The 25435-nt window shown below is 43.0% G+C and overlaps 1 protein-coding gene across 1 annotated transcript in view; it reads left to right on the top strand.

The window, feature by feature from the left end:
* Jam3 (junctional adhesion molecule 3) overlaps positions 1 to 25435 on the top strand; it is a 60262-nt gene that overhangs the window by 28915 nt on the left and 5912 nt on the right. Inside the window, exons 2-3 of the mRNA XM_052755364.1 lie at positions 21732 to 21797; positions 22542 to 22655. Coding sequence (XP_052611324.1) covers positions 21732 to 21797; positions 22542 to 22655 — 180 coding nt within the window. The remainder of the gene's footprint in view (positions 1 to 21731; positions 21798 to 22541; positions 22656 to 25435) is intronic.

Below are 25435 nucleotides of genomic sequence, written 5' to 3'. Positions count from 1 at the left end.
AGACCAATCTCGATGTCTGTTTGTCCCTGTCTCTCTGTCTCTGTCTCTCTGTGTATGTGTGTCTGTCTGTCTGTCACTCTTTTTCTTTTTGAGACAGGGTCTCACAGTGTAGCCCTGGCTGTCCTGGAACTTAACACTGTAGACCTGGTTAGCCTAGAACTCAGAGATCTACCTGCCTCTGCCTCTCATGCTGGGATTAAAGGTGTGTACCACACCACACTCCATTTCCCTCTTTCTTAAAACTCCTTCTTCCTAGCTCATGGTTCCTTCTCTAATTTCATGACTTCTCACACCCACTTCTACATAAATGCATATAAAAATGAGAAGCTCAGACTCATGAGAAAGAGAACATGCAGTTCTTTTGAGTTTGGGTCACTTCACTTAATATAATCCTTCTCAGGTCTATTCATTTTCTGAAAAATTTCATTTCATTTTTCTTTATGGCTGAATAAAAGTTCATTTATGTGTATATAACACATTTTTATTATCCAGTCATTTTTTGATTGGCATCTAATGTGAATATAGTTCCTTAATGTTGTGAGCAGAAGAGCAATAAGAATGAATGTGTGGTATCTTTGTGAGAGGACACAGAAGCCTTTGGGGATATGCCCAAAGTAGCACAGCTGGGTCATGTGGTAGTTCTATTTTTAGTTTTTAAAGAAACAGCCACACCACATAGTGGCTGCCCCAGTTTTTACTGTCTCCACCAATGCTCCTCTTTTCCCACATCCTCATCAACATTTGCTAAATAGACACTTAACAGTGGATCCCAGGAAATGGTAGTTTCTTCAGGAATCTCGTTCTGGCAGAAAGAAAAGCACCAGCCACAGGGGGAACTTGCTCTCAGGGAAGAGACCTACAGCTTAGACCACTTCACAGGATGAGGCCTGAGCTAGACAATGAAGTGGGCTGTGGTGGGCAAGACCACACCTGGACTGGGACTGCTCGGATGTGCAAACCCTTGTCCCTTAGTAAGGTGGACTGCAGGCACGTCACAGGATCTCTCTGTCCCTCTTCCCATGTGGTCGCATCGAATAAACCTCCCTTTTCTGCTGTTTACCATTAATAGGTATTTTAAAAGTGGCTTCTTTAGGGTAGTGGCTGCATTTGGCTGCTTGGGGTACACTGTTGACCCCAAATTTGATAGGAGAATGTCTTTCTGTATGCTGTGAATATATTTTGTTCTGATTGGTTGATAAATAAGGCCGTTTGGCCTATGGCAGGGCAGCTTAGAGGCAGGCGGGAAATCCAAACAGATAGACAGGAAGAAGGTGGGGAAAAACGCCAGCGAGCCGCCCAAGGAGCAACATGTAATGGGATGCAGGTAAAGCTACGGAACATGTGGCGATACATAGACTAATAGTTATGGGCTAATTTAAGATATAAGAGATAGGTAGCAAAAGGCTTGAGCCATGGCCGTGTAGTTATAATTAATAGAAGCCTCTGTGTGTTTACTTGGGTCTGAGCGGCTGCAGGACTGGTGGGTGAGAGAGATTTGTCCTGACCATGGGCCAGGTGGGACACAGAAAAACTTCAGCTATGCAAGTTTGGTAAGATTTTCCTCTAGCAGTTTTGGGGGTTTAGGTTTTAAATTAAGGTCTTGGATCCATTTTGAATTGGTTTTCGTGCAGGTGAGAGAATAGGTCTAATTTCCCTCTTCCGAGGTTAGGCATCCAGTTTTGCCAGCACTTTATTTGTTGAATAGGTTGTCTTTTGCCAGTGTATGATTAAATTTTTTTAAGTCTGATTTTATTTTATTTATTTATTTTTTTTTTGGTTTTTTCGAGACAGGGTTTCTCTGTGTAGCTTTGCGCCTTTTCCTGGAACTCACTTGGTAGCCCAGGCTGGCCTCGAACTCACAGAGATCCGCCTGGCTCTGCCTCCCGAGTGCTGGGATTAAAGGCGTGCGCCACCACCGCCCGGCTGATTTTATTTTTTTATGTGTGTGGTTATTTTGCCTGCATGTGTGGCTGTGCACCATGTTCAAGCATGTGTGCCTGGTGCCCACTGGACCTGGAGTTACAAATGGTTGTGAGCTGCCATGTCTGTTCTAGGAATTGAATCCAGGTCCTCTGGAAGATCAGCCAGTTCTCTTAACTGCTCCAAGACTCCAAGTATATGTTTGACAGTTTTGTTAAAATTAGGTGGCTATCACTGTGTAGGTTTATTTACAGGCCTGCATTTTGATCTGATGCATTTATTTAATTATTCTTTATCAATAAAATTTGGGAGTCAGATATCAGGGTAAGAACCTCAATGATCAGAGAAGCAGCAGAGAAGTGACCAGTGACCTCCTATTTCTTTTGTTCCTCCATCCAAAAGGGCCAAGACCATCTCTCAGTCCCACTACTTCCTGTGTCTACCTGTCCTCAGTCCTCCTAAACCTCTATGGTTAATTTTGGTCAAATAGTAGCTAGCTCTGCCCTCTGATGCTTGGGAGCATCAGAATGTGATCAAAATATCACACAACATTGTGCCATTGGTCTTCATGTCTGTTTTTGTGCCCTACCATGCTGCCTCCATCTTTATGGTTCTGTAGTATAATTTGAGTTCAAGTGTTGGGATACCGTTCTTTCTGCTGAGGATTGCTTTGGCTACCTGTGATCTTTTGTATTTCCATATAAATTCTAGGATTATTTTTTCTAGTTTTGTGAAGAATTGGACACATTTCTGATAAGAAAAGTACTTGAAGTTAATCCTCTCTCCCATCTTAAAAAAATTAGTTGTTATTATCTGTGCATGGAAAAAAAAGGATCCTATATTTTTATTCTGATCCAAACAAGTTTCTTAACTCTCCTGTGAGGCCCATGTATCTTCTGAAAAGTGTTTGCTTTGTGCTTAACATACAGTGTTCTTTGCTGCTTTCCACCCACAGAGCCTTTCTTGGTGAGGAGGAGGTGTGATGTAGGAAAATTAGGAAGGCTTTTCAGACCTGCTTTAATTGATGGCCCAGATGGCGAGGGAAACCCTTTGGGGAGCTAAAAATGAAATGAGTGATGGCAGATTTAAAAGTTCATCATTAGACATTCACATTCATATTCTCCCCCCCAACTCCTTCCCACTTGCCCTCCCCTGCCCCTCCACCCGTGTGTGTGTGTGTGTGTGTGTGTGTGTGTGTGTGTGTGTGTGTGTGTGTGTGTGTGTGTTTTTGAGATTGGGTCTCATACAGATGAGGGTGACCTCTAACTCACTGTGTAGCTCTGGATGACCTTGAAGTTAATACTACGTGCAAATACCCAGTCTTTTATTTATACATGAAGAATTCTATTTCCCAGTTGATAGTAAGTTTGTTGAGGTTAGTCTTGAATTTGTACATCATTGATACCTCAGCACCTATAAAATCATCCTTCAGTATAACAGTAATGGCTAGCATAAGCCAAATGTTCTCAGGATGTAGGGCACTGCACTTTGTATATGCTATCTTATTTATTATTTGTTGGAAGACATTACTGGTTGGTCAGAGGTTACAGCTTCCTCATGGCCTAGCGGCTTATCTCAATAGCTCAGCGACATGAAGCTCCCTCCCTCTAGCAAAACTTCCTGCTCTGTATGTACCTAGCCTTATCTGGAGAATGTCCCTGGGCCTGGAGGACTGACCTTGTCTAAAAGCTGTCTCTAAACCAGATGCCTGATTCATCTTTAGCTTGATCCTTGGCACAGATCTCTGCTAAGAAGACTTGTTCTAGGGGCTCTGCTATAGGACCCTACTGCCACACACTAAGCCTTGTGAGAGGAGCATGACAGTTGTAAATTAGGGTTTGTCCCCAGGCTCTCCAATCCTATATATTCATTATACTCTGGAATAAATTTGAGCTGATTCACTGAAATCTGCGGAGGGCTGTCCTGTCTCTGTGCTCATGGGCCGCCAGAGCGCTTGCCCCATCTGTCTCTTTCCCCTCTTGACCTGATGGCCAACAGGCCAAGGGGGAAAGAGGACCCCCACAATTATTTGTTGTCCGAGAAAAGCAAGCATTCTAATCATTTAAATCTTCTGCATTAGGATAGGTTAGGATCCAAGTCAGGACAGCTGGTGAGCAGAACTCAAGCCCCACGATATCACACCACTTCCTTATCAAACACTTAGCTTTTAAATAAATATCTTTTGAGCAAAACTGTGAATGAACTGAGCTTAAAATTAATTTTCCAGCATCACAGGGATGTTTTATGCTTCTTTACAGTAAACTGTGCTCAGTGTGAGTGGTCAGCATGCTGCTGTGCTTGGTGATGCTTGTAATTAAGGAACATGATGCCCCTGACAGGTTCCAGTGTAAATACATTGCTTCTCCACTCTTCTCCTTTAAAGTAGAACAAGCCGGAGCAACTGCCAGCATGTTTTAGTGAGGGACTTCACAAGTACTGCTTAGTGTAATGGTGAGTTAATGTGGCCTTACCATTTCAATGCAAATTAAAATGCAGATTTTCACCCCATTTCTGTAGTAAGTGACCTGCCCTGGGAACCACTGAGTATTCCATGGAACATCACTACGTAGACTCTTTGGCTGGCTAAGGGTAAGACCAGATATTTATTCAGCTATAGTGTCTTTGGTCAATATTGTCCCCTGCTTCTGTTAGCTTGTGCTGGACTTAACAGTTGGTCTGGAGTCATGGTGGCTGTGATCACTCTCAGGAGACCCTCAAGAAGGCCTACTGACAGTCCTTTGTAGTTAGGGGAGGCTGGCTACAGGGCTCACAAGATGCTCAAAGGGCCCCCCTTCCTGAGGTTAGCCAGGAGGTGAACAGTTGGTACAGGGGAACTCTAGAGTGGTATTGCCCATGAGCGTGTGGACATTCTTTAGGGGTGTAGCTTTTTTTGTGAGTTGTCCATGCTTCTGGTGAACTCTTCAGTCCTGAAGCAGCTACAGGTTGCCCAGGGGACTTCCTGGTAATGTAGCTGTCTTTGTCTCACCCATGAATAATCGCAACAGACATTAGTTCTCCAGTCTGGACTGGTATAGGAGATTGTTTCTTTAGCTCTCCCTGTATAGTGCAAAGAGGTGCTCAGGTGTTTTGCTGAGTTTTTAAAAATTTTAAATTGTGGATAGTGTGTGTGTGTGTGTGTGTGTGTGAGAGAGAGAGAGAGAGAGAGAGAGAGAGAGAGAGAGAGAGAGAGAGAGAGAGGGAGAGGGAGAAAGAGAGAGAGAAGAGGGGGATTTGTACACATGAGCATAGTGTCTGCCTGCAGAGGTCAGAAGAGAGTAGAAAGTCCCTTGGAACCTGTATTATAGGCAGTTGTAAACTGCCTGATGTGGGTGCTAGGAATCGAACTCTGATCCTCTGCAGGAGAACTTCGTGCTCTTACTCACTGACTCCTCTCTTCATCAGTTTGCTGATTTTGTTTGTTTGACACCTCCTCAGGAAGTGGTGAAATAACTCTAGACCATCATGTTGAGAGCACTGGGGTAGGACTCAAGGTGTCAGGAATTTAGTTTTGTCCCAGTGTAGATAAGCTATTCCTTTTTCTCTGGAACCAGGAAGTATCCTGAGGATACTAGGAAATAAGTGAGCTTCTTCATGCTTCTGTCGGGATACAGTGTTCTTTTGGTAGGACTTTCTATCCACTTCAGCAGCACCTCTCTCTGGCTCCAAAAGAAGTCTGATCATACTACTCTGCTAACCATTCATTTCAGTTTTTATTGAGTACTTGCTATGTACCAGGAATTTTTATAAGGAAGTCTTTTATATGTGGCGTTTAATTATGGCTTTATGAGTTACTTTATGAGATAGGCACTGGTTTCAGTATTTCACAGTTGAGAAACAAACACCCCACGTAGCATGGTAAATGGCGGGTCTCGCATCAACCCAGACAGGACAGTTCCGGAACCACAGTGTCAGTTACTGTCAGTAAATACTTCTCACGGTTCAACAGCAAAACCATCATGAGCCCTATTACATGCTGACTTCTGTACGAGCACCGATGGACAGAGGTGACCAGACGGTGCTCTCTTTCAAGAGCCCTTGGCTGGAGTGCTTTGCTAATGACCTTGTAAGTGATTTATTGAGGAGCCCTGGGCCACTCCAGCTCCTGCCCATCACACAGGAGGCAGCATATGAAGTTTTCTTAGTACAAATCAGTTGCTCCAATCCGCACAGGAGACAGTGTTTATTCTCCGACCTTTCTTTCTCATGTTGAAGATGTCTGTTAACATCTTGTTCTGTGTGAAGACGGACTATTTTAACTTTGCAGAGTATGTGTTCTGCTCCTCACGTGCCTGGAGACCCTGTTGGGTTCCTCTCCTTCACCTGCTGCACTCAGTGGCTGTGTGATCCTGCTGAGTCCGTTTCCTCGTCTGTAATTTGGGTGATCACAGTACCTGCCTTCTAGGATAGTTGGGAGGAATATAAAAGTTTAGGAAGCCCAGCGATGGTGGCGCATACCTTTAATCCCAACACTCAGGAAGCAGAGGCAGGCTGATCTCCATAAGTTCCAGGCCAGCCTGGTAAACAGAGCAATTTCCAGGACAGGCTCCAAAGCTATACAAAGAAACTCTGTCTCAGAAAAAAAGATGTTGTTTAGGATTGTGGTGTTTGGCACGGAACAAACACTCCAGGAAATTCTATATGAACATATATAATTGGCATACACACATAAATATAGTAGCTTAGATTGTCTGATTTGAAACACACTTCCATTTCTGATGCTGAACATATAGCTTCTTTGAGGGGTTGGGGATTGGGATTGGTGGTGGTGGTTTTTGAATTTTTTGGTTTGCTAAGACAGGGTCCTACTATGTTAAGCTGACTGGTCTGGATCTCCTGTGATGTGAATGTTGCCATGAGATGGATTGTTTTTCACAGAAGCTGTTTTCCCATTCCTTCCCCTCCTCCATCACTTCCTTGTATGCTACAGATCAAACTCAGGCCTCGTGTACACTAGATTAATCTCAGCCTGATTTTAATGATTTAATTCACCTGTTTCTTTTTCTAAGGATTGTACAGAAACAGCATAAAAAGGAAACTGACCTTTCATAGATGTGTTCTGCAGCTGAGTTAAAAATAGGTATGTGTTGGATAGGATGCCAATATGGGGAATACAGGAAGGGTGTAAAAGGAACAAAAGCATTCCTATCCCCTAATTTTTTCCTAGGAGGACATGGTTATATTACTTCTGTATCTGTCGTCCAGTTACTGTTTTAATTGGTCCACAGTCAGTACTATTTTTGGGTTTGGAGTTAAAAAAAAAACAGTTGAGATATAGTTGCCATACGATAAACTGTATATATTTTAAATATCTAATTTGATAAACTTAGCATAAATGAAAGGCCTTGCAACCTTAAAGTAGTGACTGTAGCCGCTGTCTCCAGGTACTTCCCAGTGGCATACCCCCGGGTCTAGCTGTCCTCTGCGGATACTGTACTACTTGCAGCTCTTTCCTCATGGACATCCGCATCACCCACCAGAATCCTAGTGCTCCCTTGTAATCCCACCCGTCTTCACCGTACCTCATTCTTCCATTTCTTTACAATTTTTAGATTATGTGTCAGTGTCTGGGTACACGAGTGCAGTGCCTGCAGAGGCCAGAAGAAGCCACCAGATCCCCTGGAGCTAGAGTTACAAATGTTTCTGAGCCACCATGTGGGTGCTGGGAACTGAACTCAGGCCTCAGCAAGAGCTCCGTGTGCTCTCAACCACCGAGCCATCTCTCCAGCCCATTTCCTGTAGTTTGACGTGTTGTACTCTTTGATCAAGCTTCTTTCACCCAGTGTAGCTATTCTGTATCCATCCCTGTCAGTTCATCCTTTCTTCTCCATCATAGCAGCATTGCGTGAAACAGCACCAGTTGTTTTCACTTTATATTGACGAGCATTTGCATTATTTCAAGTTCTTAGTCACACACACACACACACACACACACACACACACACACACACACGCTATTGCTTTGATTATAATTTCATTCTCTTTGTATCTAAGAGCAGTATGGCTGGGAAAGTAGGGATATACTTCAGTTTTGCAGGGCAGTTCTCCAAATTGCTTTATATTTTCACTGGGGAAATCAAATGTTTGATGTCTATATCAACAGTTGTGGTCAGTCTTTTTAGTTTTGGCCATTCTTCTCAGTGTGTAGTTGTGTCTACTGTGGCTTTAATTTGCAGCTCAGTATTGATGTTGAGCATCTTATGTTTATCACCTGTAAGATGTCTTACACTTACTTATCTCTGTTGTTTTAAGGGTGCAGACAGCCATAGATAATAAGCAAATGACGAGTATGGCTGTGTTCCAATAAAACTGTCTATACTAAAGCCACAACAACCAGACAGCAAGCAGCTCGCGTTCAGCCGTGGGATTGTAATTTACTCTTCACTGACGCAGATAATCGCGTCCACGTGAATAAAGACAGTTTTGTCTTTTTCTTTCTAATTTTTTTTGGAGACAGTCTACCTATGTAGCCCTGGCTGGCCTGGAACTTACTGTCTCTCCCTCCTCCTGCCTCTAGGATTAAAGGTGCACGCCACCATGCCTGGCCTTATTTTGTTGTTTAATTGTTCATGTCTGGGTGCACCAGCTAGAATGTCCAATACAGTGTTGAATGGAAATAGTGGGAGTAGATGTCTTTATCTCGTTCCTGATCTCCAGGAAAAGCATTAAGCATTTTATTATTCACTTAAAATCTTAGCTGTAGTTTTTACAAGGATGTTGCTTATCAGATTAGGAAGTTTCTGTTTTTTCCTCCTGATAAGTTGTATCAACTGATCATCACGTGCCAGGCCAAGCTCATGTTTCTGTTCTAACCATTTGGTCTTCTTTATGATGGCTGCCTTTGTCATTTTTATACAATAGAGAATATTGACGTAATTTTCTTATAAAATATTTGGTTTTGATATCCAGGTCATACTGCCCTCACAGAATAGAATAAGGTGGGGATGATGAATACTACTACTATACTACTACTTCTTCTTCTTCTTCTTCTTCTTCTTCTTCTTCTTCTTCTTCTTCTTCTTCTTCTTCTTCTTCTTCTTCTTCCTCCTCCTCCTCTTCTTCTCCTTCCTCCTCTTCTTTCTCCTCTTTCTCCTCCTCTTCCTCTTCTTCCTCTTCCTCCTCTTCCTCTTCATCCTTCTTTTCCTCCTCCGCTTCCTCCTCCTCCTCTTCTATGTTTCTGTGGTGTTCAGGAAGAGTTGGAATTTTCACATTCAATTTGTGGTGAAATTCACTCATGAAGCATGCTTGACCTGCAGTTTCTTCATGGAGAGGCTTTTAACTATAAACATTTTTGTTTTAAGTCAATATGAGGTGACACTGGTTACTTACTCTTGAGTGAGACTTTTCAGTATTTTTCAAGGAATCTGTTTATTTCATCATAATTGTCTAATTTGTAAGTATGAAATTGCTCATAATGTTTTCATTCGTTTAATTTCTGTATCATTACATTGTTTCTTGACAGTGTTAGTCTATTTTTTTGTTGTTGTTGTTGTTGCTCTTGGTCAGACTAGGTAAAGGTTTATTAACTATTAATCTTTTTAAAGAACTAGGTTTTGTTTTTTTTTCATTTTTGTTTTCTATTATGTAGTTTTTGCTTTTATCTTTATTATTTCTTTCATTTTGCTTATGTTGGATATAATTTGTTATTTTTGTGATTTCTTAAGATAATATTTACTAAGGTCACTGATTTGAGATTTGCCTTCTTTTTTAATGTAAGTCTTTTAGATGGTATAGATTCCAAATCACTGTTTTAGTGTCCTAGCACAAAAATCTAAGGTCAGATTTTCTGTTCAATTTAGAATTTTTTATAAAAAGATTGATTTCTGTATGTGTCTATGTGAGAGCATGTGTCTGTGTGTCTTTGTGAGAGTATGTGCACATGCTCACTTGTGCCTAGGGAGCTCAGAAGAGGGTGCCAGACTCCCTGGAGCTGCAGTTACAGGCCCTGGGCGCTGGGAGCTGAACCCAGGTCCTCTGCAGGAGCAGTAGCTCCCTTAACTGCTGAGCCATTTCTCTCTTGCTCTTGGTTCAAATACTTTTTAGTGTCCTTGGTTTGATTGAGACAGGGTCTGACCTTGACCTTGCAACCCGCTGGCCTTCCTTTTCTTTGTGTTAGGGTTACAAATGTGTCCCACCACTCTGAATTTCCTTTTTGATCTATGGGTTGTTGAAAATTTTGTTTTTTTGTGATTTTTGTTTCTAGAGTAATAAATCCCGTTATGGATTAATATTTTAATCAGACTTTGTGACTTCACTATTAAAATTTACTGTGGCTGATGGTTAGAACATAGTCCATTTTGGTATGTGCTCCATGTGAATTTGAGAAGAATTTGTATTCTGCTATTTTTATGCGAACGAAGTATTCTAGAATTAGCAACGAGGTTAAGTTAGTTGGTAGTTTTTTTTTTCTTCTTCACTGATTTTCTGCCTACCTGTTTTGTTAATAAAAAGAACTGTTGAAATTTGCAATGAAAGTATCTATTTCTCTCTTTTTCAGGATTTGTATTAAATTAGGTGCATGACTCTTGGAATTTTATATTCTCTTGAAGAATGACCTCTTTATCATTATTAGACAACTTTCTTTACTGCCAATTTGGCTCCTTGTCCTTAGACTTGTGTGTGTGTGTGCGTGTGTGTGTGTGTGTGTGTGTGTGTGTGTGTGTGTGTGTGTGTGTGTGTGTTTGCATGATTTTGTATGTACTGTGTATGTGTAGGAGTCTGTGGAGTCCAGAAGAGGGCATTAGATTACCACAACTGGAATTACAGAGGGTCATGAGTTACTGTGTAGGTGCTGGGAATCCAACCCGTGTCCTCTGCAAGAGCAGTGTGTGCTCTTAACTGCTGAGTCACCTCTCCGGCCCGTCCTTTACTAGCTTGTTGTTTGTTTTCAGGCAGTTTCTGACCATCTGGAACTGCGAGGCTCATCTTATATTTTATGTGCCCTGGAATCAGCCAATTCTCCAGGGAGTCCTAGACCTGTTAGTGGAGCGTGCTATTTAGAAAGCGAAGGTGCTTGTGCCCCTAGGCTCTCTGTGGAACAGGGCTAGGCAATACATGCATTTCTCTTGCTCTGTGCATGTTTGTGTCTATTCTTTTTATTTTTTTTTTTATTTTTTTGGTTTTTCGAGACAGGGTTTCTCTGTGTAGCTTTGCGCCTTTCCTGGAACTCACTTGGTAGCCCAGGCTGGCCTCGAACTCACAGAGATCCGCCTGGCTCTGCCTCCCGAGTGCTGGGATTAAAGGCGTGCGCCACCACCGCCCGGCTGCATGTTTGTGTCTATTTCTTCATGTGTGTACATGAAAATAAAATCTTTATGCCGATAGCTCTTCTGATCCAGGGCAAAAGCTTTGATTACCCCTGAATATTCATTTCTTCTCTCCTTGTAAGAAACTTGGTTCTCTATCTACAGTGTGGTTTATTTGTTTAACTCTTGTGTTTGTAAAGACTTTTCCTGTCTGAGTTGCTAACCCACATTGCTGTTGGGAGAAAATCAACTAGAGTGCAGTGGCGTGTCAGAAAGTACTTTTCAATAGTTTTTTACCTCAGGGATCCCTGTGAATGAGGTTCTGTTATCTGTAACAATTTCCTTTGTCATATTCTCTCCTCCACCTTAGCTTCTTACACATCCTAGCTGATTCTTTGAAGTTTCCATACAATAAAGTTCACTCTTTATGCTCTCTTAGTCTAACCTCTTGGCAAATGCTTAGTCATGTATTCACTGTGGCAGCGTTACACTCCAGAAATTCCATTATGTCATCCTTCCTGGCATCTTTTTACTTTACTGTTATAGTAACTTATTTCATGAATACTGATAGTATGTATTTTTAACCAACAGAAAAAATGCCATGGCCTTTTTTTCCACAGTGGCTTTTGACATAAAAAGTATGTAGATTAGGCAGGACTAAATTAATTGAATTTTGACATGTGAAGTTAACATCAAGGAAATCATCTAGGAATAGCATTGCTTTGTTTTCATTCTGTACTGGAATGGTTGCTATCAGCATGGGGTCTTGAGTAGTTCTCTCTGAAATGGCACCTCTCATGTTCTTACCCGTGGCAGAGCCATTTGAAACAAGTGAGTGGGAGTTGACCAGCGGAAAAGAAGCTAAAGGCCTCTTGGTTAGATAGTCCAGAGCCTCCCACTATTGATACGTGTAAATCCCTTTCAGTGCAGTAACACAGCCTCCTGACTGTGATGTGTGGTGCATTTTCTTTTCTACCTCTTTTAAAATATTCTGTCATTCCTGCCCTTTTCTTATATTTATGAATTTATTCATTTATTCAGTGAACTTTAGATATTTAGTCATGATTGTATATATGGCATTAAAGTGTAGTGTTTACTCTTATGTTGGCCTGTTTCCTTAAACTAAACATAAAACTAAAATATTTATTTTGAATTTTTAGCTGTATTTATTGACTATATTTAACTTATAGTCTATATTTGTATAATATACATGCATTTCTTTCATTAAAAAATTAAAATATAAATAGGTTTTTTTTCCTGTCATGAAACAAGGTCTCACTACAGCCCAGACAGGCCTCGCACTTGCTGCATATTCAGAACTTACCTCAAATGGTCTCCCCTTTGCTCAGTGTTCTGAGTGCTGGAGTTCTAGGTACTGAGCCTACCTAGCTGGTTTGAATATTTTTCTTATTCATTAGGAAGGAAAAATAAAATTAAGTTACTTTATCTGTAAGAATGCAAGTCGGTGGTTATGACTTAGAAGAGATTTTCCTGTAATAGACTTGGTGGTGTATACTCTTGTTCTGTTTGGTGGAGCTGACCCGAAGCTGAAGTGTACACATGAGAATTGAACTTACTCTTTTCTTTCCTTTTTTAAAACAGAAACCACTCTTAATTTTCCCCAGCCTTTAACATTTCAGTTACACTGGATAATTTTATACCGTGTTTATTTTTCTTTTTGCATATTATGTTAAAAGAAAGCTGACATTCGTGCAGCTTGAATATGTTTCTTATTGCTATGACTGTGGAATCAAATCTCATCCCTTCTTTACACTGGTCTGTGGTAGGTTGAATTGCCTTACCATGTCTGGTCTGGGAGCCGTGAAGTGGTATTGTAGCACCATACTCCTTCACTGCTTTTGACAACAGCTGAGGCTGTTTCCATGTACCTCTTGAGGCTGCTGAGACAGAGAGGGCCCTGGAGAGTATAAGCAAGATGGAAGACCATTGCAGAGTCTGTGCAGTTGGAATGCAGATACAACTTTGAATTATTCTTTGTAGGACATGAGAGCACGTGTTTTTGTCTTGGACTTCTGATGTCAGCACTTGTAATGAGATGCAGATAGTGTTTGTATAGGATTGGGCTCACAGACAGTGGCTTTGTGCCAAGGTCTCCACTCCTTTGTGCCAAGGGGCAAGCGTTAGGACTGATGTATTTACAGATGAGGTGTTTTACAGAATAAGAATGTGCCTTGACACACGTTGTGTATTTAGTCATAATGACTTGTCATGCCTCAGCACCTCCAAGAGGAGTCTCCTGGAAAAAGATTGGAGGATTTCGTGTGTCTGTCTAAGCTTTCGAGCCAAGAATAGCATGTGCTCGGTCTGCTTAGTCTGCTGTTAGAAAAGGTGACGGTGCTGGGTTTGTATGAGCACGCTGACCAACCTCTCTACCAAGTGTGCTATGGTTCCATTACTACTTCAGTGAAAAGCTAAACTCACGGTAAGCAAAGCAGGGACGCCCTCTAGCTCTCTTTTTGTTGTTTACTTTTTGAATGATTGAAAAAAGTGGGGGTCCCAATTACAAAAAGAGGTGATGCTGTTATTCTGGGTCACTCTTTCCCTTCCCCTTCTTTCCCTTCCGCCTTTCTCCCCGTTCCTGTTTCATCCCCAGCTGTATTGCTGCCTCAGCCTTCCTTCACTCTTCCTGGAAGAGCCTGTGGTGCTGATGGAGCACGAAGCCTGTATCGTATTGCCTGGGGGTTTGGTACTGAAGATTGTAACATTCTGTCCCCTTCTTAAAGGGTATAAAGCTACATGGTGAGAAAGGAGAGGAGGGGGGCCCCTCTTCCAGGACAGATATTTTTTAGTTATGTCTGTCGCAGGCATTGCTAGACAGAGTTATACTATTTTTACATTCATAATATTTGTGCTTAAGTAATCTTTGATGAAGCTGAGCAGTGGCAGTGCATACCTTTAGTCCCAACACTCAAGAGGCAGAGGCAGGTGGATCTCTGTGAGTTCAAGGCTAGCCTGGTCTATGGAGCAAGTTGCAGGATAACCAGGGCAACACAGAGAAACCCTGTCTCTTAAAAAGGAAAGAAGGAAGGAAGAAAGAAATGGTTGATGGTGGGGCTGGAGAGGTGGCTCAACAATCAGGAATGCACACTGCTCTTACAGAGTACCCGGGTTTGGCACTCAGCATCCACATCAGGCGGCTCACAGTCACCTCGTAACTGTGGCTGTAGGGGATCCAGTGCCATCTTTTAGACTCTGGATGCATCCTGTGCACCCTCCACCCCAACGTATACACATAATTAAGAATAAAACTCTTTTTTAAAAAACAAATCTTGGGTGGCTGGAGTTGGGAGACAGTGGACTCACAGAGAAACAGCCCCTCATCTGATGTTTTCCTACTGACCTAACACGGAGCTGTCACAAGCTGCTGCTGTGACTCAACACTCTGAGTTTCCCTTTCTTCCGAGCACCTGTACGGTGGAACGTCTTATGTTGTTCTTTTAAGGAGTACCACAGCCAGGGCATTAGAATGTCAGCATACTTCAGAGAAACAGATCTCTGTTTGGTATGGTAAGGGGTTGTCTTGTCAGAGTATGAGAGCTGACATGTTCAGAATTTACTATGCGGCCCTGTAGCCTGGTGATCCTGGAGAGACAGTGGTGCTACCAAGTCCAAAGACATTTTGCTGAAGAACTCCCTTTTCTATCGGGAGGGCACTCTTTAATTCTATTTAGATCTGCAGCCGATTTTAGGATAAGATCTAATGATATCACAGAACCCAGAGTTCCATAGTTTAAATAGTAATGTTATGCAAAAACACCCTCCAAGTTGACACATAAAATTAACTATCCAAGCCAGATTTATTTTTAATCCCATCATATTCGGCTGGGCTTTTTTTTTTTTAAATATATAAAGACAGGGCCTTGCTCTATAGCCCAAGCTGTTCTAAAACTCCTATCTGTCCTGCCCTGCCCTCCCACATGCAACTCCAGCCAGGCTTATACTTTATCTTTAAGCGTCTGTGTGATTATGTTGACATTTGGTTTGGTCTTGATCACAGTGGGTAAGCATAAGCAGGGCTTCATCCAGCTGTGCTATGGTCAGAACCTGTTTTAAATGATTTATAGTGTGCTGTATGTGTAGGTGAATGGTTCTGGACAATAGTGTTTTGTGTTTGTGCTCCCTCAATTCTTGCCCTTCAATTCCTTGAAAGTTGGCTAATAAGCAGTGATAGTGTTGAAAAGATGCTTTTTACAAAAAAACCCCAAAAAAACCAAAAACAAACCAAATTCTGTAAGGTGGATTTCACTGATCAAGTATAAGCAAGCAGTCTGTTTTGAACAGTAAACATGTAGTTAATGTTAATGGAAAAGCCTGTGCGACTGCTTTATATTTAGACTTGAGCCCCAGTGGGCCAGCAGCCCCACAGCGCTGCATGCTTGAGTCCTGGTTAGAGGAAAGTTTCTTTTGAGCAAGAGACAAAGTGAACAGAATGTCAGAAAGCTAAATATAAATCCTCTGAGAGCTAGTCATACATAAACTAGTTTTTAGCCAACAACATATCGTAGACTGAAATTTTTTTAAAAGAAAACTATTTATCTTGATTTATAGTAATGAATATAAATCCAAGTTAATGTAATTTACTTGAAAAGCTAGGATTATTGATTTTTCTTTTTTTAGCTGGCCCTGTAGGTAAATAATAGCCACTGTTAAAGATAGAAGCCCTTGTATCTCTTATTATTGTAGCACTTTGTGAGTCAGTAGATCTGGTCTACTGCTTACATGACTTTAACTTCAAAAAAGAAAAAGAAAAAAAGAGAAAGTGAAAAAAAAAGATGCATAGTTTGCATCAAGATTTTGAGCAATAGTAACATGGGCTATTGAGCGACCTTTGGACCTTAGTTCTTCCCAATGTGCCACAGCTCCTAGGACACTCAACCAGAGTAAGCCGGCCTTTGCTGAACTAAGTGTGGGTGAGACTCACAGCAGTTCACACTTCAGCACCTCCTTGGCTTAAGTCTGTTTTTATCGTGTTTTATGTTATTGATTGGTTTTGCCTGAGGCTCTAGAAGTATTATAGCCAATAACTGTCTGGGATAGTAAAAGGTGGCATGGGCATTGCTATGCTGGGCAGCAGGCTGTTCCTGAGTGCAGCTGAGTGACTGCTCAAGGCTTCCTAGGTAGCACTACATGTGGGATTGTCCAGGCATGCTTGGCGAGACCTAAAGCTGCGTACATTCCAAGGAACGAGGGGGAGTTGGGCAGTGGTACTTAAAAACATCTTTTAAAATGAACTGGTTTAGTTAGCATAGCGGGTTTCACTGTGGCATTTTCATATGTGCTTGTCATTGTACCTTGCTCATATTTGCCCTTCCTTCTGCCTTCCCGCTCCCTTCCACCCCCAATAGTCCTCCTCCTCCTGACATTCCCCCCCTCGTATATATGAGAAAATAAACACTATTTTCTTTCTCCTTTTACCCCGTTCCCTCTTCTCCTTCCTTTAGACTTCTTCCAATGTCATGTGTATGTGTGTGTGTGTGTGTGTGTGTGTGTGTGTGTGTGTGTGTGTGTGTGTGTGAGAGAGAGAGAGAGAGAGAGAGAGAGAGAGAGAGAGAGAGAGAGAGAGAGAGAGAGAGAGAGAGAGAGTTTGTGTAGCTACATAAGAGAGAAAACATGATCTATGTCTTTTTGAGTCTTGCTTAGGGAACTAGAACTGTAGACGGGAAGGATCAGCGTGTGACTTGTCCCCCATCCTGCCCCAGAGCCTGGCAGAATCTCTGGGTCTCTGAGCACTGAAGGAGGAAACTGCAGTTGTTGTCCACAGCTGCTACAATTGTTCCAGATAAGGAAAGGGAAGGGGAAGCGAAGAGCACAGTAGCTCTGAGGTGCTCTGGCAACGAGGAAGGGCATTGTGAATGTCAGAGCACCCGTATTTCCTCCCTTCCCTTATCATCGGCATCTCGCTGTCTCCTAGCACCCCCTTAGCTTAGTTCCATGTCTTCAGTGGGAGGAAGAGGTGTTGGGTCGAAGATGACAGTGCCAACTGCACATTACACCGAGGCCTTTTTTAGCCACTTCCCTGGCAAACTCGTCTAAAAAGGGTTTCTGTAAAACAATGGGCTATCAATTTAGACTTCAAGGTCTGATTCATGTTTTCCTTTCAGTATAAAATCTCTGTTACACGTATCTGTTGCTGTCTATTTCTGAGTAGATTTTAGCATTATGTTTCCTATAAGAAAATTTATGAAATAAATCAGGAAGTAAGAATGACAAGTCCAAACTCCCAGCCTGTAGTCTTGACTGTCCTGATTGTCACTAACCTCTCTAGGCTTTGTTCCCTGCCTGGGAAGTACATGCAGTACTCTTTCAACTCAAGGGATACCAGGAGGCGGAGGCAGTAGTATGTTGGGGAATATTATTTTAAGGTGTGTTACTTTTGTTTGTGTTGCATTAGTTTAACTCTGTGAAGCTGTGTTACTGTGCCTGTCTAAAACACCTGATGGTCTAATAAAGAACTGAATGATGAATAGTAAGGAAGGAGAGAGAGACAGAGATGGCTCTGGCAGACAGAGAGAATAAATAGAATGAGAAATCTGTGAGGAGATGAAGAAGTAGCCAGAGAAGGAGGAGGACTCCAGGGGCCAGCCACCCAGCGAGCCATGGAGGAAGAGTGAAAGTAAGGTTACAGAAGAAAGAAAAGGTAAAAACCCAGAGGCAAAAGATAGACGGGATAATTTTAAGTTACGTAAAGCTGGCTAGCAACAAGCCAAGCTAAGGCCAGGCATTTATAAGTAATAATAAGCCTCTGTGGGTGATTTATTTGGGAGCTGGGTGGCACGCTCCCCAAAAGAGTGAAACACAACTACCAGCGGTATTGAGAATGTTGTTAGCCCCAGTGATGCTCAGCTGGACAGCTCATTAGCCTCCCAGCAGCACAGTGTGCATCTTTCCTCTGCTCTATCACCTGTCAAAGTCCTGGGGGAGGGAGGGGAGTTTCAGTGTCTGCTCATTCTTTTCTTTCCAATAAACACCAGTCTGCAGGCAGGATAGTAATTTCCTTTAGCAGAATAGTCAGCTGACCTACAAGAAGAAGTGAACCATCCTAGTTGGTGCCTGACAAAATCATGCTGTCTACAAGTTTAGGTCTTATTTCTGGTCTGTCTTCTCTGCACCCTACTGACTGGCTCCTCATATGTGAAATTTTACACTCCGTAGCTGGTGGATTTTTATGACATACCTTCCCCCAACTTGTTTTTCCAGGGAAAGCATAAATTCTCGTCATGGGTATAATGTCCAGAAGGGTGGGATGCTAGTAATTCTTGGAGCTAGCTTCTAAACTGAGGCTATGAACACTAGGAGATGACCTGGGGTCCTCTGACCCTCGCAGCCACATTTGCTCTGCCCGGACTTAAGGATGTCAATTCTTCTCCAGCTTGCTTTCATTGTGTCTCCAATAACCTGTGTCTGCTGCATTCTGGGATATCCCTGCCACTGGACCATTTCAGCTTTTAGGAAATAAGTAGATAGACCATAGAGAGGGGATTTCTAGGTGTTTATCATCCCTCTTCTTTTGAGACAAGGTTTCACTCTGTAGCCCTAACTGGGCTTGAATTTACATGGATCATAGTCTGGCCTCAAATTCTTGATCCTCTTAGTGCTGAATCACAGGCTTGCACTCCCCTCCTGGTGCTTCATTTCTTTCTGTTTATTTTTAAATCATTTTTTATTATTTGAAAATGTCACACATTTATACAATGTATTTTGATTATGTCCATACATCACGACCTCTTCCAACATCACCCCCGTTACCTCCTACACTGTTTCTCTTCCAGCTTCATGTTCTCTTGTTGTTGTTGTTAATAACCCTGAGTCATATTAGTGCTATCCATATGCACATGAGTGTGTAGCCATCCCTTGGGACATGAGCAACCCATCAGCAGCTGCATCCCCAGAGAAAGTTTGACTCTTTCTCTCAGAAGCCATCAGCTGCCAGTACTTCCTTTAATAGGAATGGGGCCTTGGGCCCTCACTAATTCACATTGGAATTTTGACTGGCTTGATCTTGTACTGGTCTTGTGCCACAGTAACCACAGTTGCTGTGAGTCTGTGAATGCAAAGCTGTGTCATATCCAAAAGTGAGCATTTTACATCTCTCTTCTCTGTCTGCTCATTTTTATGTTCTTCCCACCCCATTTTGTGAAGTTCCCTGAGCTTTGGGTGATGTGAAGTTGATATAGATGATGTATGCATAGCTGAGCACTCATAATTATTTATACTTGGCACTTGGACCAATTATAAACCTATGTATTAACAACTACCTACTGCAAAAAAGAAGCTTCTCTGCCCAAGATTGAGAGCAGCAGAAATCTATGGGCATAAACGTAAGTCTGTAGAAAGTCATTTGACAATATAGGCATTTAGCAAAACATTAGCTGTAGCATTCCAAAGCCAAGCCTTTGACTAGGTTTATAGTACTAGGCACAAAACCCCTCCTATGGAGTAGGGTTACCCCCATAACCATTATCTTACCAGTCGCCATATCTTGCCAGGAGGTCAGTATTGCAGCATGCAGTGTCTAGCACTTAGTAAAACAACTGCTGTCTTTTTTCCTTGGCAACCTGCATAGCATCTTCTGGCCCAGTGTAATCTAGTTTCCTGGGGAGTTTGAGTTGATTTCTCTATTTCTTGCATCCAGAGCCAGTGGTTTCCAAAGCCTCTTCAGCAAGAGGGTCCTACACCTAGTTAGTGGACAGCAAAGAGCAGTGGCATGGCCTGTGTTGATTGGAGTGCCTCTGAGGCCTCTATGACCGTTAACTAATCGGGAGGCCTCCATCAGATCACAGCAGCAAGTCTGGGGGGGCATTTTCTTGGTCAATGATTGATGTGGGAGGGCCCAGCCCTTTGGGGGTGGTGCTACCCCTGTACAGGTGGTCCTGAGGCATGTAAGAAAAGCAGGCTGAACAAGCCATGAGGAACAAGCCAGTAAACAGCACTCCTCCATGGCTTCTGCTTCAGTTCCTGCCTTGACTTCCCTTAGTGATGGAATGTGAAATGAGTTGTAAGATGAAATAAACCCTTTCTTCCCCAAGTTGCTTTGGCCATAGGGTTTTATTACAGAAATGGAAACCCAACCTAAGACACTAAGTGCCATTTAAAAATAAAATATAAGCTAGAGAGATAATTGGGTCAATAAAGTGCTTGCCTTGAAAGCATTGAGGAACTGAGCTAGGTCTCCAGAGTCATATAAAGGTGTATTTCCACTTTCAAAGCTCTTTCTTTATGTTCTTTTAGATCATGAGACACAAAGGTTTGCTGTAGGCACATATATCTGTTGGCCTTTGGGAACATTAACCCTGTCAGCACTGTAGCTACCCCAGTGCCTAGACAGCAGTTCTAGAGTTCTCCTGTGGCTGTGCAGTGTTTTCTACTGGCCTTCAGAAAGAGTAGCTCATGGGTATCCCAAACCAGATTATCTTCAGGTGTCTTGGTTCTACAGCCTTCCATAGAAGTAACAGCAGCTTGGGTATATTGTGCTTCTGTTTTCCATCACCTTTTATTCAACTACTTTTATTCAACTTTAGACTCTTGCTAAAATGTGGGTGAATTCTTAGTAAATAAGGAAGTGAACACACATCAGGATCATTGTACACCATAAAGGAAATAGTGGATGGTCATGGCCAGCCACCTGCTAATGTAGAAGGAGTGAGAAAGCAAATGGTGTTCTAGAGAAGTTCCATGTTGTCTCCAAGTGTTAGGTCCAAGACTTGTAATTCTGCAGTCTAATCTCTTTCCAGCTCACAGCACTGTCTCTAGCCACATAGTAAGCCAATATCCTGAGCCATCAGTAAACGTTTCTGTGGCAAAGCCCTCTTTGGGGGATGGCAACTTTTCTTAGAGGCTAGAAGCTGAAGGACAGCGTATTATAGGTGGTTTATCATCTCTGCGAGATTGGTTGGAAAATGTTGAGACCATGCAGGCAGCATATCTTGATTGATTCCATCAATTCTACAAACTTAGCTGCATGGAAATCACTATACTGATATCTTTCTCACTTCACTTAAGTCTGGTGTGAACTTCTCCATGTACTAGACACACAAAGCTAGATGAAAATATAGTACGGTAGACTCTTAGTTGGCTAATCACTGTGCCAGAGAGAGTTGCGGCCATTCTGAAGGGGAGACTTCAGGTCATGGGTTTTAACTGTGCTGTGACATCAAGATTGCCTTTACAGAACTTGATACCTAAAGAAAAAGGAAAGGCAGGGTGGGTGGGAATGGTAGAGGCCTACCGTCTGTCTGAGAGATGGCAAAGCATCAATAAAGACGTGCTTGGAAAGGCTTTAGCACTCCAAGGGCTTTCTCTGGGACTGGGAAGGAATGTGGGCTTAAAGATTCTTCTCTTTCTCTTGGTTCCTTCCAGAGGCCACACCGAAAGGGAAGCATCACCTACTGTTTGTCTCTAAGAGACTGTTTAGGATGTATTTTCCCATGCCCAGTGCCTTGTGACAGACATCCACATCTACATGGAAGGAAAAGCTGTGACCCCCACCCAGTGTTTCTTGCTGTTATGGGGCTGTAGAGTATCTGATTTTACTTTTGTTTTTCCCTTCAGGCTGCTTGATAGAGGCAGTGAATCTCAAATCCAGCAACCGAAACCCAGTGGTACATGAATTTGAAAGTAAGTACAAGGAAACACGGAGAGGGATGGGCCCCCTAGTGGACATTGGGTAGCTCTGCAGCCAACCCAACACCTATTCCCCTATTGTGACTATTTAATTTAATTAATTAATTTATTTATACATTTATTTGTTTGAGATAGGATCTCACTGTGTAGCCCTGGCTGGTCTGGAATTAACTACAGAGACCAGGCTAGCCTGGACCTCACAGAGATCTGCCTGCTTCTGCCTTCCAAGTGCTAGGGTTAAAAGTGTCCACTACCATACCCAATCTATTATCATTTTAAAAAATATATATTTTATTTGTGACTCTGTGTCTGTGCCCATGTTGGGGGGGGGATGCTGCAGAGGCCAGAAGGGGGCCTTATCGCTAGGAACTAGAGTTACAGGTAGTTGTGTGCTGGAAATTGAACTCTCTGCAAGAGCAGTAAGTGCTTCTAACCACTGAGCCACCCCTCTAGCTTCTGCTCCCCTATGTGTAATGGTCAGGACTGTTCAGGATGGCTATTGTGTATGGGTAGACTAGCAGTGCACTCTGTGGTTTACATTGGCTGCCATCTGTTTCCTGCCTATCACTGTACCTACACAACAAAGAAATCTCTTATAATAGACTCAGTGTCTTTAAAGGAAGGTGTATTCCCTATAGTGAAATCTTCACTAATGCCTTTATTGTTTTTCTGGCAAAAAAATCACCTTGAGACCTTGGAAAGATTAATCTTATATTTTTTTCTCCCTTTGCCCATTAGGTGTGGAATTGTCTTGTATCATTACGGACTCACAGACAAATGACCCTAGAATTGAATGGAAGAAAATCAAAGATGGCCAAACCACATATGTGTATTTTGACAACAAGATTCAAGGTATGATCCCATCATCCTCTGTGCTACTTACTTCTCTTCTGTCCACAGGTCTTGGAATTTATTTATAGCTGAGATTACAGACTGCTAACATGCACCTGTAGTTAGGACTGTTCTGATTTTCTGAATTTATTCTTGTAGAAAATTTCAATTTTAGCATTGACATTTTGAGCCTCCCTGTACCTGTAAATGCTGCTTCAACAATATCAGCTCATTAGTAAGGACTTGGATCTCTGCACAATCTGCCTGTCTGAGCAATCACAGCAGACAGTTTCCTTAGCCTTGTTGTTATGGCCCATGACAGACAAAGTGTGAGCAAGTGACAGAGGGATCATCACAGCAGCATGGGGCCGCAGGTACTCACTGAGCTGCACTGTCCAGTGCTGGGGTCTCCCTACATGGGCTGGCAGGACATTATCTGGGGGTGGGCCTAACATAAGCTGCCATGGGATGGCAAGGAGGAGGAGAATGAGGACCAGGCATCTGGGCAGTTGGCTGCCGGGTACTCACGTACCAGACAAGATAGCAAGTGTGGCCTGGTGAGAGATGAGGTGGCAGGGAAGAACGCTACATGTGGACACACAGAAACCAGGAAGAGCTGCAGCCAGAAAGGGAGATGAGGAGGACATGGAGTGTGCCAGCTGTCAGACAAGCCAGGGCGGTAGAGAATACCCGTCAAAGGTGGTAGGAGAAGCGACATGCTCATACCCTTTGAAGGTTCAAGTAAAAAGAGACTGGAGATGATCACAACTCAGAGCGGGACCATATACATCATCAGATTCGCTTTGCGGTCTGGTGGATGGGGTTGCTCACAGTGGCTGAGCTGAGGCTCACAGACGTTGGAAGGGCAAGGGTAGAATTGCTCGGACTTGGCGGTGCTGAAGGGGGTAGTGGTGGGGTGATGAGAAGCTTAAGTGTTACAGCTCTGAGGGGAAAGGGGTCCTGGCAGTTGGGAGCCAAGGGATACCACAAAGTCACACAACACAACAAACTTTCCACAAGGGACTTATTGGCAAAGACACAGAGGGAGAGAAGTAGCAGAGACTTGGGCAGGAGGCAGGCTTTATATAGGGTTCCTTGGTGGGTGCAGCTTTCCAGGGTGGCCTGGGATTGGAGGGATTTTGTGGCTTGCCTTATCTTGGGGCAAGCTGGGATTGGTGGGATTCTGTGGCCTGATCTTGGGCTTTTTTTCCCGTAGGGTGGGGCCTGGACACTCTCCTGCCTCGAGAGGCTGGAAATGGCCTGTTTAGGGCAGTTAGAGAAGTCTGGGGAGCAGGCTGTTAGCATGTCTGAGGGGCTTTACAGAGGTCACACAGAGTAGATGTTATTTTCCTTCTCACACTGAGGAAAGAAATGAATACGAGGTCCAGTTGGGCATGTTCCGTTCTAGGGAAGTTGTAGTCTTTGTGATTCGAGCTCTGCATGTTGTCAGGAGTTGTTCGCTCTTAAGAATAGTTGGATGGTTACAGCTGTAGCTCGGTGGTATAGTGCCTGCCTCGCATTCACAAACCATGAATTCAGTCTCTAGACTGGGGGCGGGGGCAAAACCCAACAACGTCCAAGGGCTGTATGTGTATGTAGCTCAGTATTAGCACCCTTTGGAGGTTCACAACTCCAGGGGAGCTGACGTCTTCTAGCCTCCACAGACAAAACACCCATACATAAAATATAAATAAGTAAATCTAAAAAAAGCCATACTTATTAAGAACATAAAAACCCAATGTATTTTTGGGGTCCTGGAGAGATGATTAAGAGTGTGTCCTGTTGCAGAGGAGCTGAGCTCAGTTCCTAGCACCCACTCAAGGCAGCCTGTAGCTCCCGCTCCGAGGTATTTGATATCCTCCTCTATACTCTGCAGACCCTGCACTCATACCTGCACATACCCCCCCCACACACACATATATGTAATAAAAGAATAAATCTTTAAGAGAAAATTCTTATTTCCCTAGAGCAGGGTTGGAGGTGGGCAGAATGATGGACCACTGATCTAGTTTGCACAAGGCCCTATGTTATCACTTGCATCACAAACAATAACAACTTTCTTATTATGGACCCTTAGCCATAGGAATGGCTACCATAAAGAGCATCTACCACAAAGAACCTGGTTGGAGGCTGTGTCCAAGCACCTATTAGATCTGTCCCCCTTGAAGTTATGTTCACAAAGGTATTGGAAACACCACCCTGTCCAATCCCAGAACCTTTCCATAGCCAAGAAAGAAAACCATGCCCGTGAACAGTCAGGACCCTTCCCTCACCTCTCAGCAGCCCTCTCTGCTCTTTGTCTCTCTGGATTTTTTGTGGAGATTTCCTATAAAGAGAACATCAGTCTCTTGTTCTTGGCTTCTTTCACTTAGCACAGTACTGTCGGGACTCATCCACATATAACATGGGTCAGAACTTTGTTCCCTTTTGTGGCCGAATCAGTGTTCACTGTGTGGTTACTACATTGTTTTATCCATTCATCAGCTGATGTGTGTAGTTGGGCTGCTTGCACACATTGGCTGTCAGTGTTCCACACTCATGTCTGTGAGAGGACCAAGTAGACAGCCACTGGATCAATCATACAGTGCTGCATGGTGAGCCCTTGAAGAAACTGTCAGGCTGCTTTCCAAAGTCTGCATGCATGTCTGTACACTAGATCTGTGTGTTGGGTGCACAGAGATCAGAAGAGGGCATTGGATCTCCTGAAACTGGAGATGTGGATGGTTGTGAGCCACCATGTGGTTGCTGGGAACCAAACCTGCAAAAACAATATAAATGTTCTTAACCACCGAGCCATCTAC

Source organism: Peromyscus californicus, unplaced genomic scaffold (assembly GCF_007827085.1).
Source record: "Peromyscus californicus insignis strain IS unplaced genomic scaffold, ASM782708v3 Scaffold_11__1_contigs__length_118956290, whole genome shotgun sequence".
NCBI lineage: Eukaryota > Metazoa > Chordata > Mammalia > Rodentia > Cricetidae > Peromyscus > Peromyscus californicus.
The sequence above is the reverse complement of the archived record's forward strand: the minus strand, read 5'-3'. Positions and strand labels throughout refer to the sequence as shown.